At 40.4% G+C, this 12,097-nt stretch overlaps 1 protein-coding gene across 2 annotated transcripts in view; it reads right to left on the minus strand.

Moving 5' to 3' along the window:
• Positions 1-12,097, minus strand: part of spon1b (spondin 1b) — a 349,924-nt gene that overhangs the window by 26,070 nt on the left and 311,757 nt on the right. For both annotated transcript variants that reach the window (XM_060839037.1, XM_060839036.1), the window contains one exon: positions 10,609-10,791. In XM_060839037.1, coding sequence (XP_060695020.1) covers positions 10,609-10,791 — 183 coding nt within the window. The remainder of the gene's footprint in view (positions 1-10,608; positions 10,792-12,097) is intronic.

Genomic DNA, 12,097 nt, shown 5'->3' on the forward strand with positions numbered 1-12,097 from the left:
TTCACCTGTACCTCCACACACATCATCTATTGCATCCGCTGCACCCGATGTGGCCTCCTCTATATTGGGGAGACAGGCCGCTTACTTGCGGAACGCTTCAGAGAACACCTCCGGGCCGCCCGAACCAACCAACCCAATCACCCCGTGGCTCAACACTTTAACTCTCCCTCCCACTCCACCGAGGACATGCAGGTCCTTGGACTCCTCCACCAGCAGAACACAACAACACGACGGCTGGAGGAGGAGCGCCTCATCTTCCGCCTGGGAACCCTCCAACCACAAGGTATGAATTCAGATTTCTCCAGTTTCCTCATTTCCCCTCCCCCCACCTTGTCTCAGTCGGTTCCCTCAACTCAGCACCGCCCTCCTAACCTGCAATCCTCTTCCTGACCTCTCCGCCCCCACCCCACTCCGGCCTATCACCCTCACCTTGACCTCCTTCCACCTATCCCACCTCCATCGCCCCTCCCCCTAGTCCCTCCTCCCTACCCTTTATCTTAGCCTGCTTGGCTCTCTCTCTCTCTTATTCCTGATGAAGGGCTTATGCTCGAAACGTCGAATTCTCTATTCCTGAGATGCTGCCTGGCCTGCTGTGCTTTGACCAGCAACACATTTGCAGCTGTGATCTCCAGCATCTGCAGACCTCATTTTTTACCCATATCCCTCTAAACCTTTTTTATTCATGTATCTGAAATGTCTTTTCAATGTTATAACCGTACCTGCATCTACCACTTCCTCTGGCAATTTATTCTACATACAAACTATCCTCTGTGTGAAAACATTGCTCCTCAGGTCTCTTTGAAATTGTTTCCCTCTCACCTTAAAATATGTCCAGCTGTTTTGAACTGCCCCAAACTGGGGAAAATACCTTTGCTCTTTACCTTATCTGTACTCCTCAAGATTTTATAAACCTCTTTAAGGTTAATCTCCTATGCTCCAGTGCAAGAAGTCCTCTACACATGGTGGACTGGAAGATGCATACAGACTTATAGGCCTGAATAAGGGAGAGACACAGCCATGAGGATCTGTGAAAGATAAAACTCTCAAAAGCTACCCTCTCGGGCACAGAAGCTTGGTGTAGACACAAGTGATGAAATGCATGCCTTTAAGGATGTGAGCTTCACATTCTGGTCTCTTTGGCTGTCAGTACTGTTGCCTCAAATGAAAAATGAATTTAATTAGCTGTTCCTATGTTTTGTTCTTCTTGTAACAATGCAAAGGTTGTGTGTGACTTATAACAAGCTTCTCCTTATAACTCAAATGCTGCAGTCCCAGCAATATTTTGGTAACTCTTTACAAAACCTCTCCAGTTTAAGAACATCCTTCCTATAGCAGGATGACCAGGATGTACACACAGTACTCCAGAAGTGGCCTCACCAATGTCCTGTACAACCTCAACATGACATCCCAACTCCACGCAAACCACTTTACACTTGGTAGAAAGGTTACATTGCAAGCATTTTTGCAAACAACAAGTTTCATCATCATTGATGAAATAAAAAATCATTTCATTTATTTTATAGTTGAGGGCCAAATCTTAGCTAGGAATACTTTGAGATACACTATACTTCCCATACGGTTACAGGATCTTTTGCATCTACCTAAACTGGCAGCCAAGGTCTCAGTTTTGTATGTGATTTGAATGAAGGGACCTCCAACAATGTAGCGCTCCCATGTTGAAGTGTTAGCCTAGAGTGGGCGTCTATCCTGTCTTCATTTGACTCAGAACGTTACAGCATCTCTAGTACATGATGTCATCGCAACTGGAGATCAAGTCAGTGAGAGATGGAGGAACTGACAGAATTTTATTGAAACCCTGTCATGGTACAAGCTTCAGTTTAATGATATTTCCCAAGGACATATTGAAAAAATTTGTATTCTGAAAGAAAAGCAGAGAATCAGATTTCCTCATGCAGTTCCTGCTGTGGTGGAAACCTCTACAATCAAGTATTAATTTTAACCTAAGCATTCACTCTGAGCTGTAAGTCACACACAACCTTTGCATTGTTACAAGAAGAACAAAACATAGGAACAGCTAATTAAATTCATTTTTCATTTGAGGCAACAGTACTGACAGCCAAAGAGACCAGAGTGTGAAGCTCACATCCTTAAAGGCATGCATTTCATCACTTGTGTCTACACCAAGCTTCTGTGCCCGAGAGGGTAGCTTTCGAGAGTTTTATCTTTCACACACCCTCATGGCTGTGTCTCTCCCTTATTCAGGCCTATAAGTCTGTATGCACCTTCCAGTCCTCCATGTGTAGAGTCTGTCTACATTTTACCATCGATGATCATCTAAATTATCTTACAATCCTGGAACCATCACATTTCTCTGAGCCCCCGACCCTCATTCCCATGACCAAGCAACAAACACATCATCTGGAATTCACTGTCAACAGATATCTCCACAAGACCTACATCTTATAACAAGTCTCTTTTAAAATACCTTTTAATATGCTTTCTCAATACCTCTATAAACTGTATCTACCATATTTCCTTTAATGATCTAATACATTGCTCCTTCAACAGCAAATACTTTGTTAATTTTCCAAACTAATGATGGTGAAATATTAATTCTGGCTTCTCTCTCTACAGATGCTGCTCAGACCTGCTGAATTTTCTGTATGTGGTTCAGGTTTCCAGTGTTCACAGCCTCTTTGCTCTTACATTGGGTTCACTTGATCAGATGTGATTTGTTTGGGGAAAACAGAATGCTTGATTTTAAAACAAAGCATATGATGAAAGTGAGAATTTTAACTTCCAGGAAGCACAGCAATGAGGAAAGAAATCCAGAAATTATGCTACCTCACACTGATAAAGTGAAAGAACAATGAATATCATTTGGGAATGGAATGAAAACAAAATAAGTTTAATAAGTAATATCTTTATCAAAGATTGGATTGAGATAAGTGCAATAGGAGGCTATATGAGGTAAATAATATATAAAAATCAATAACAACAATTTGTGTTTATATAGCACCTTTAATGTAAAATATTCCAAGGTGCTTCACAAGGTCATTACATACAAACATGTGAGTTGCGAGGAGTAGGCCATTCAGCCCCACGCTTACTCCATCATTCAGCATGGTCATAGCTGAACCGATTGGAACCTCAAATCCACATTCACTTCTAACCTGATAACATTTCACATTCTTCATTAACAAAAATCTATCTACCTCTGCCTTAAAAGTATTCAAGAACTCTGCTTCCACCTGCTTTTCTGGGAGAGAGTTCTAAAGACCCATGACATTCTTAGACAAAAAAAACCTCACTTAACCTTTGTTTTAAATGGGTGATCCTGATTTTTAAACAGTGACTATTTGTTCTAGATTCTCCCATAAGAAATAACATCATCTCCACATCTACCCTGTTAACACCAGTTATGATATTCTATGAAGACAACCTCAATCAAGATTGTGGGTTCACGTTGCACTACATGTCACCCTACCACACTGCTCTGTATCTGTAAAATCTTCCTTATGTCCTGTTTTGATATCATCACCTTGATAAATTGTTATGATTGCTCTACCTTAATTAGTTTGTATAGTTTTGAAACACTAATTATTTGGTTAGACCTTTGGCACAGACTGTTATAACTGTCATGTTATTCCAGTCATTTGGTTTGTCTCCAGCGCCACCTTATTTTAAATTTTTTGTAAGCATCTCTCTGCCTCAGTTCATTGGATTATAGGTCATCCTTTCACTTGTTAGTCAGCTGTTGACACTTTATTCACACCATCTGACACTTTAGATCACCTGCAGAGACTTATTAATCAATACTTCACTCAGTTCACCTTTTGATCTCTGTCGATAAATTGTGTCTGTGTTCTTCTCTCTCATTTCACCTGATGAAGGGGCTATGCTCCAAAAGCTTGTGATTTCAAATGAACCTGTTGGACCTGGTGTCATGTGACTTCTAACTTTGTCCACTCCAGCCCAACACTGCCCCCTCCACCTCATGAATCAATCAAGTCACACCTTATTCTTTGAAGTTCCAACAAGCACAAACTTAACCTGTCCAATCTTTCCTCATAAGAAAAGTCCCTCATTCCAGGTATTATCTTCTCTGAACTACACCCAATGTATTTGCATCCTTTGTCAAATAAAATGACCAATGCTGTGCTCTGTAATCCAGTTGATGTATCACAAGTGCCTGTACCACTGAAGCATAGCCTGATTGCTTTCGTATTCAATTGCCTTAATTGTAAATGATAGTATTCTACTAGCTCTCCTAATTGTGAATTTCTTCTTGTACCTGTACACTAGCTTTTTGAAAATCATGTAAGAGGACACACAGATCTATTTAAACTAATAAAAATAGAAATTTCTGATGCTGACTGACTTGATGAGTATTTTCTATATTTTCTGTTTCTACTTCAGATTTCAAACATCTGCAGAACTTGGGCTGTTGTGAGTTGCCTTTAAACAAAATTTGACCCAAGCCCCAGATGAAGCTGTTAAGACAGGTTGGCAAAAGCTTACTAATAACTAGCCATTTCTTGCAAACATCCTAAAAGAGAAGAGAGTGGTAGAGAGGATTAGGGAGGGAATTTCATGAGTGGATATTAAAGATTGCACTTCAAAATCCTTTCTTTATGAAGATAGTCCTGTGTGTCTATCAGTGGAACCAAGAACAAAACAGGAGGTACACCACTCATGACAGAATACCCAATTTGTCTTGTTTATTCATTGTGCTTGGATATTGTTGGAAATTTCTACAATATTGTAAATCAGTAATTTCAGTGAACCACCTTCCTGTACCATTGCATTCCACATGGTATGAGTACACTCACAATGCAACCTATAGTGCGGCATTTGCAAAATTTTGATTCAGTGATAATGAAGGAGCTGGGTTTTAGTTCCAAGTAAAGATGATATGTGGCTTGCAGGAGAATTTGAGGTGGTGATATTTCTAGGTATTTGCTACACTTGTTCTTCTCAGCAGTTTCTTTATGAGTGAGTGCATTGTCTATATTTTTGTGGTTGACAGAGAATATCCCAAATGACAATATTTGACAGGATTGAATCTGTACTCCGTTTTAGGGACAGGATGTAGTTGGTAATTTTTCACTTGCAATACCAGCTTTGCAGCTCTATTGGAACAGCTTGGCCAGAGACACAACTACTCCTGGAAAACAAGTTTTCAGCATTACAGCTGAGAGTTTGTTACTATACTCTATACTTCATCACTTTCCATCATTCGGCTGACAGGTTTAGCCAACGAACAGCAGTTCACAAGATCCATTCAGGTCAATTACACTGGGAAACAGGTTAAATACTTTGCAGAACTGCGAACATTTCCCCATGGACAGCAACAGCTGCTGCTTTGACACATAAGTAAAATGAAGTCATTCAAAAAGTTAATTTTAGAAGTGGTACACCATCTGTTTTACAGGACGTAATATGATCAATTTACCTAGAAGGTTATTGGTTCAAGCTCCACTTGAGAGATGTAACACTCCTGGTGCAGTACTGAGGGATTGCTGCACTATTGGAGTTGCCATTTTTAAAAATGGAATATTAAAAAATGCAAAGGTTCGGCCAAATGGTTTTTAAGAACCGATTGAAGTGGTGTCTGTTTATTTTAAGATATTTGTGTGCTTCTAAGGGAATAATGTTTTTAATTACCTGTTGAAATTTTGTTTATTTTGGCAGATTTCCCAGAGGATAATAATTTTCACGTGCACAATGCAGTAATGTTTATTTTCTGGAACATCTCAAAGTCTTCCAAACATTTTCTAGGCTTTGTGAGTTCTGTCAATGAAGTCGATGCTGAGTGGATTAAGGTAGATCAGGGAGCAGAGAAGTGAAGTGAAGTTATAAGGGGTGACAGGATTCCGGGGGAAGTGGGTCAAGGATGCTGAGGGGGCTTAGTTTTTAAAGGGAGTTGGAGCAAGGGAAAGGGAAGAAGATACTGGGAGAGGGGTAAGCTTGATCAAACTGTTATGAAGGACGATGAGAGTGAAAAGGGTGTGAAGAGGTTGAAAGGGGCTGAGGAAGTGAAAGGCTTTCCTCTCATTTACAGAACTAGTTTGATGATTCTGTGGATGGAGGTGGGATAGTGACATTCAGACTTCTGGATTTCTGTCTCCATGTGGCTGTTCATTCTAATCAGTAGCAACATGATGGAAATGATCAATTCTACAATGAGAAAACATTTTACACATGAATGATGACCTTTCTGTATCCTTACTGCTTAGTATTAACTAAATGTTGTGTAATAGACTGTCATGGTTTGAAAACCAAGAATTTTTCCAGTGAATCAGAAATAAATTTTTTTACTGTTTTGGTCAACGTTCATCATTCAACCCTCAAGAGATCTTCCCAGGGCACTGGTAAAATTCATCCTTCAATGTGCACTGCCAAAACAACCTCCTTTTTAAAATGCTGTGTTTTGTTTCTCTTAGATATGAGTGCTCACTGCTAAGTGCACAAAGTTACTCCCCCACCTCCAAAATCTCTTTCTTGATCTTTCCATGTTTTAGGGGCTGAGCTATTGTTGGAAAGTGTTTTACAGTTGCAAGTCCACTATCAAAGGAAACAGCTGCTCCCAAATGTAAAGGAGGACTGATACATAAATTGTCTGCTTTAAATGATTCAGAATAGAAATCGCAAGCATGCTTCTGCAGACTTATTTGCTGTACTAGTTTATTGTGAAATCCAGTCATTCAACCATAGTAGCAAAGAGCTGAAAACCTGAACGATATCATCTCCATCCCATCTACTGAATAGATGGGATCTTCTCTGTGTGGCATTACACAATTACCAATTTAGAGAGAGGGGAAAATGAATGAATAATGTTCTCCAGAGACAAATTGGCCTTGAGATTCTAAAATTGATTAAGAGTACAGAATCAGAAAAATTCCATTTTGCTTTTGGATCCTAGGATCACAAATAGGCCATTCAGTCCCCTGAGTTTGCTCTGCCACTCAATATGATCGTGGTTGATTGAACACTTTGATGCCTTGTACCACCCCATCCCCATAACCCTGTACACCACTGGTAATCAGAGGTCCTTCAATCTCTCCCTGAAACATACTCAAAGACTGAGCTTCCATAGCACCTTAGGATAGAGAATTCCAAAGATTCACAACCCACTGAGAATTGTTTTTTCCTCATCTTCGTCCTATATAACATCTGTCCTATTTTATTCTAGATTCCTAACAAATGGAAACATTGTGCCCCTTCAATTATTTTCTGAGCTTTAATGTGATCCCCTGTCATTCTTTGAATTTTCAGCAAATGCAAGCCTAATTTCCCCAAGCCGTCTTCAAAGGACAGGCTGGTCATCCTGGGATGAAGTCTGGTGACGCTTCCTTGCATTCAATTTATGATAATAACATCTTTCCTGAGATATGGAGATCAAAACTGCACAACTTCTTCATGTAAAGTCGAAATAAACTTCTATATGATTGAAGCAAAGCTTCGCTATTCAGTTTGTAGTAATGACTGACATTCCATTAGCCTTCCTAATGGCTTACTACATCCCATGTTAGCCTTCAGTGACTTTGGAGTGCAGGTTCATAGCTCCTTGAAAGTGGAGTCGAACGTAGATTGGATAGTGAAGAAGGCGTTTGGTATGCTTTCCTTTATTATTCAGAGTATTGAGTACAGGAGTTGGGAGGTCATGTTGTGGTTGTACAAGACATTGGTTAGGCCATGTTTGGAATATTGCATGCAATTCTGATCTCTTTCCTATTGGAAGGATGTTGTGAAACTTGAAAGGGCTCAGAAAAGTTTTACAAGGATATTGCCAGGGTTAGAGGATTTGAGCTATAGGGAGAAGTTGAATAGGCTGGGGCTGTTTTCCCTGGAGTGTCAGAGGCTGAGCTGTGACCTTGTAGAGGTTTATAAAATCATGAGGAGCATGGATAGGATAAATAGATAAAGTCTCTTCCCTGGGGTGGGGGAGTCCAGAACTAGAAGGCATAGGCTTAGGGTGAGAGGGGAAAGATATAAAAGAGACCTGAGGGGCAGTGTTTTCACACAGAGGGTGGCACATGTATGGAATGAGCTGCCAGAGGAAGTGATGGAGGCTAGTACGATTGCAACATTTAAAAGACATCTGGATGGATATATGAATAGGAAAGGTTTAGAGGGATATGGGCTGAGTGCTGGAAGGTGGGAGTAGATTGGTTTGGGATCTCTGGTTGGCTTGGATGAGTTGGACTGAAGGGTGTGTTTCCATGTTGTACAGCTCTATGACTCTATGACTTTGTACACCTTCCAACATCTCCAAGGCATTTGGATGGGTATATGAATAGGAGGGGTTTGGAGGGATATGGGTGCTGGCAGGTGGGACTAGATTGGGTTGGAATATTTGGTTGGCATGGACGGGTTGGACCGAAGGGTCTGTTTTCATGCTGTACATCTGTATGACTCTATTTGTTACAGCAAATCTGTTACTCTGATCAAAGTGGATAACTCCAATTTTTTTTCACATTATTTTCCAACTGCCATGTTCTTGCCCACTCACTACACCTGTCTAAATTCTCCTGACACCACTTTCCAACTTCATCACAATGCACATTCCTGCTTCACTTTGTATCATCTCCAAATTTGTGAATATTACATCTGGTCCCCACATCCAAAACACTGATATATATTATGAACAGCTGGAGCCCCAAGTTCTGATCCTTGTGGTACCCCATTAATTACAGTCTGCTGATGTGAAAATGATTAGCACTGTTGTGTCACAGCACCAGTGAACTGGGCTCCATTCCAGTGTTTAGTGACTGTCTGTGTGGAATTTACACATTCTCCTCGTGTCTGCTTGGATTTCCTTCTGGTAGTATGGTTACCTCCCACAGTCCAAAGCTGTGCAGTTTAGTTGGATTGTCTATGCTAAATTGCCCTGTAGTGTCCAGTGTTTTGCAGGCTAGGTGTATTAGCCATGGGGTTGCAGGGATAGGGCGGGGCCTGGATCTGAATTGGATGCTCTTCAGAGGATTGGTGCTTACTCAATGAGCTAAATTATTTCTATTTTCTGTTTTCTGTCCGTTAGCCATCCTTAAGCCATGCTAGAACATTACCTCCTATCCCATATGTTTTAAATTTGCTAACCAACCTCCTGATAAACATCTTCTGAAAATTCAAGTATGCTATATCCATCAGTTCCCCTTTGTCAAATTTCTTCATAACATCCTCAAAAACAAGAACAAATTCATCAAACATGATTTTCTGTTCGCAAATCCATGCTAACTATGACCAGTCAGTTCACGTTCATTTAACTACCTGTTTATCATGTCCTTACTAAAATAATCTAGCATTTTTCCCATTGCTAATATAAGGCTGACTAGTCTGTAGTTCCCTGTTTTCTCTCTTACTCCTTTCTTAATTAGTCAAATGATACTTGCTAGCTTCCAATCTACAGGAATCTTTCCAGATTCTATGGAATTTTGGAAGATGATTACCAATGCATCAACTATCTTGATAGTCACCTCCTTCAGCACTCTGGGGTGTCAACAGTCAGGTCCTTGCTACTTTTCAACTTTCTCCAGTACAACCTTTTCACAAATACTAATTTCCTTCAACTCCAAATCTCCCTTGTCATTTGGGTCCCTAATTATGGGAGATTTCATTTACATGCATCAATGAAAACAGACACATTGTTTAGTTTCTCCAACATTGTTCTATTCCCCAGTATAAATTCTCCTGAGTCTGCCTGTAATGGACCCACATTCATCTGGTTCCTTTTTATTTACCCATAGCAGCACTGAACATTTACTCTGCGTACTGGTGAGAGTGATAAGTGGTTTGGAATGGAAGGCCCCCTACTGTTGGCTTGTATTATTAGCACTGACCATTAGTAAATGCTGAGGGTGCATTACTTTAACAGAGGGTCAGTACTGAGGGAGAAATGCGCTCCGGGGGGCAATGCTGAGGCAGCGCTGTGCTGCCACCTGTTGAAGGGGTGTATGTCTTTGCAGCCTGTTGTCCTATGCATTTGTATCAAGCATATTTCAGGTGAGACATCAATTTAACGCCCTGTCTGCCTCTCGGGTGGACTTAAAAGATCACATGACATCATTTTGAAGAACTTTGCAGTGTCCTGGACCAATATTTATCTTGTGACCAATATCACTAATACAGACTACCTACTCATTGTACCCCTGATGTTTTAGAAGCTTGCTGAGTGCCAAATTTCCTTGTATTTCAAATAGTGATTTATACTTCACAAGTAATTCATGGACTGTAAAAAGGCTTGGAATTTGTGAGACTCCTGCAAAAGGCTATAGAAATGTAAGTTCTGTCTTTCTTTACTGGATGAAATTTGAATTTGTCCTACGTCTTTATTCCCTGAAGGTTCCCATAGCTCACTCAATAACTTGTAGTCTTCTATAACAGAATCATATTCTCTGGGAACAGGATTGAGGCTGCACAGATTCAGTCCTATACAAGCCAAACAATAGCCAAGGAGAATACGTCTCATTAATTTGAGCTGGAATTAAAGAGTGGTTCCAGGGTTGAAAGGAAAATAATGTTTCTCCACTTCCAGACTTGAGTTAAACCTCAGCGTGCATGGAACCACCATCTCTAGTAGACTCTTTCATTCAACATCCATACTTTCTTTATCTGCTCATCACATTATTTACTGTGCATGCTTACCATCATCACGGCAACCTGGCCCCATGCAAGGCTCAAAATCTTGAGTATGTGGACAGGGCACACTTAGATCCAGTTGTGCTTTGAGCATTCTTTGCCTCATCCGCTTCCCTTTCTCACATGTGGAGGAGCTGCAGGCTGACCACTGAGACCAGTTCGAGTAGATACAAGTTTCTGGAGTATCATCTGCAGATGAAGGGAAACAGACAATTATTCACTCACCCAATTTCCGCAGGAGTTTCTCAGCATGTGAAAACATCTGATTAGCTTCCAACATTCTACCCTCAATAAACATGGGGCCATCCAAATCTACTGCCATGCTCTAATTCACACTGCATCCCGTTCACCCATCACTCCATCTACACTGATTTACATTCGATCCTGGTTAAAGAATACCTTGATTTTTGGCAATGTTTTCAAATTCTTCCATGGCTATGTCATTCCACTCTCCTGAATTCATTTCCAGCCACACAAACCTTCACTAGCTCTGTTGTCCAATTCAGGACTCTTTACCATTTCCAAATTTAATTGGTGTCCATACCTTCCATATCTTCAACTGCCAAGTCCTAAGTTCTTAAACCGTTATGCCTTTCCACTTTGCATTCCTCCTTTAAAAGAATTCCTTAGTACTAACCTCTTTGACCATGCTTTTGGTCATCTGCCCTAACATTTTCTAATGTGGCATGGTGTCAGATTGCTTCTATGAACCATCTTTCCTTAAAGACACCAAACAAATACAATTTACTGATGACGGGTAACCTTAAGATTTAATGTAGTTAACGTAACTATGGATAATCATGTAAAACATAACGCTAATAAAGGATACATCCTATACCCACTCCATTTTTCGAGTCTTTCATTGATTTCCTTCTCTATTCAAATGAAAACAACATGATTACATGGATGCAGAATAATCTGCCAACATGGTCAAAACAATTTTGCACTGTAATTGAAGCAGCTTTAATTAGCTGAAGACAAGTGGTAAGAATATGAGACTGAGAAAGGTCATTCATCAAAGCTTGTATCTCAGCTGTCTCATCTGAGCATTTAGGTCTATTTTGATCGACTTCAATTTTTCTCCTTCAAAACCTTGCTTGGCAGCTCAGGCTCAGGCAGCGCAGAAGCAAGAAAGGCCATTCAGTCCCTCATGCCTGTACGATCACTAAATAAGCAGATCTGTCCGTTCTGTAGCTCAATTTCATTTATTTGATTTCCCCAACACCGTTGTCCAGTCAAAAATCTATCAATCACAGATTTGAAATGTTCAATTGCCTGCAGCCTCAATAACCATTTTGGGAAAAGAGTGTGTCAGATTCCCACTAACCTTATTCCCTGTCAAATTACTTTCTGATTTATCTCTTCAATGGCCTGGCTGTACTTTATTATTGTGTCCCCCTGTTCTGGATTCCCTCATTAGACAAACTACCTTTCCTTTATTTACACAAACAAATCATCTTATAAAGATGTCAGTTGGATCACCCTTCAACCTTCA

This window comes from Hemiscyllium ocellatum, chromosome 18, assembly GCF_020745735.1.
Source record: "Hemiscyllium ocellatum isolate sHemOce1 chromosome 18, sHemOce1.pat.X.cur, whole genome shotgun sequence".
Lineage (NCBI taxonomy): Eukaryota > Metazoa > Chordata > Chondrichthyes > Orectolobiformes > Hemiscylliidae > Hemiscyllium > Hemiscyllium ocellatum.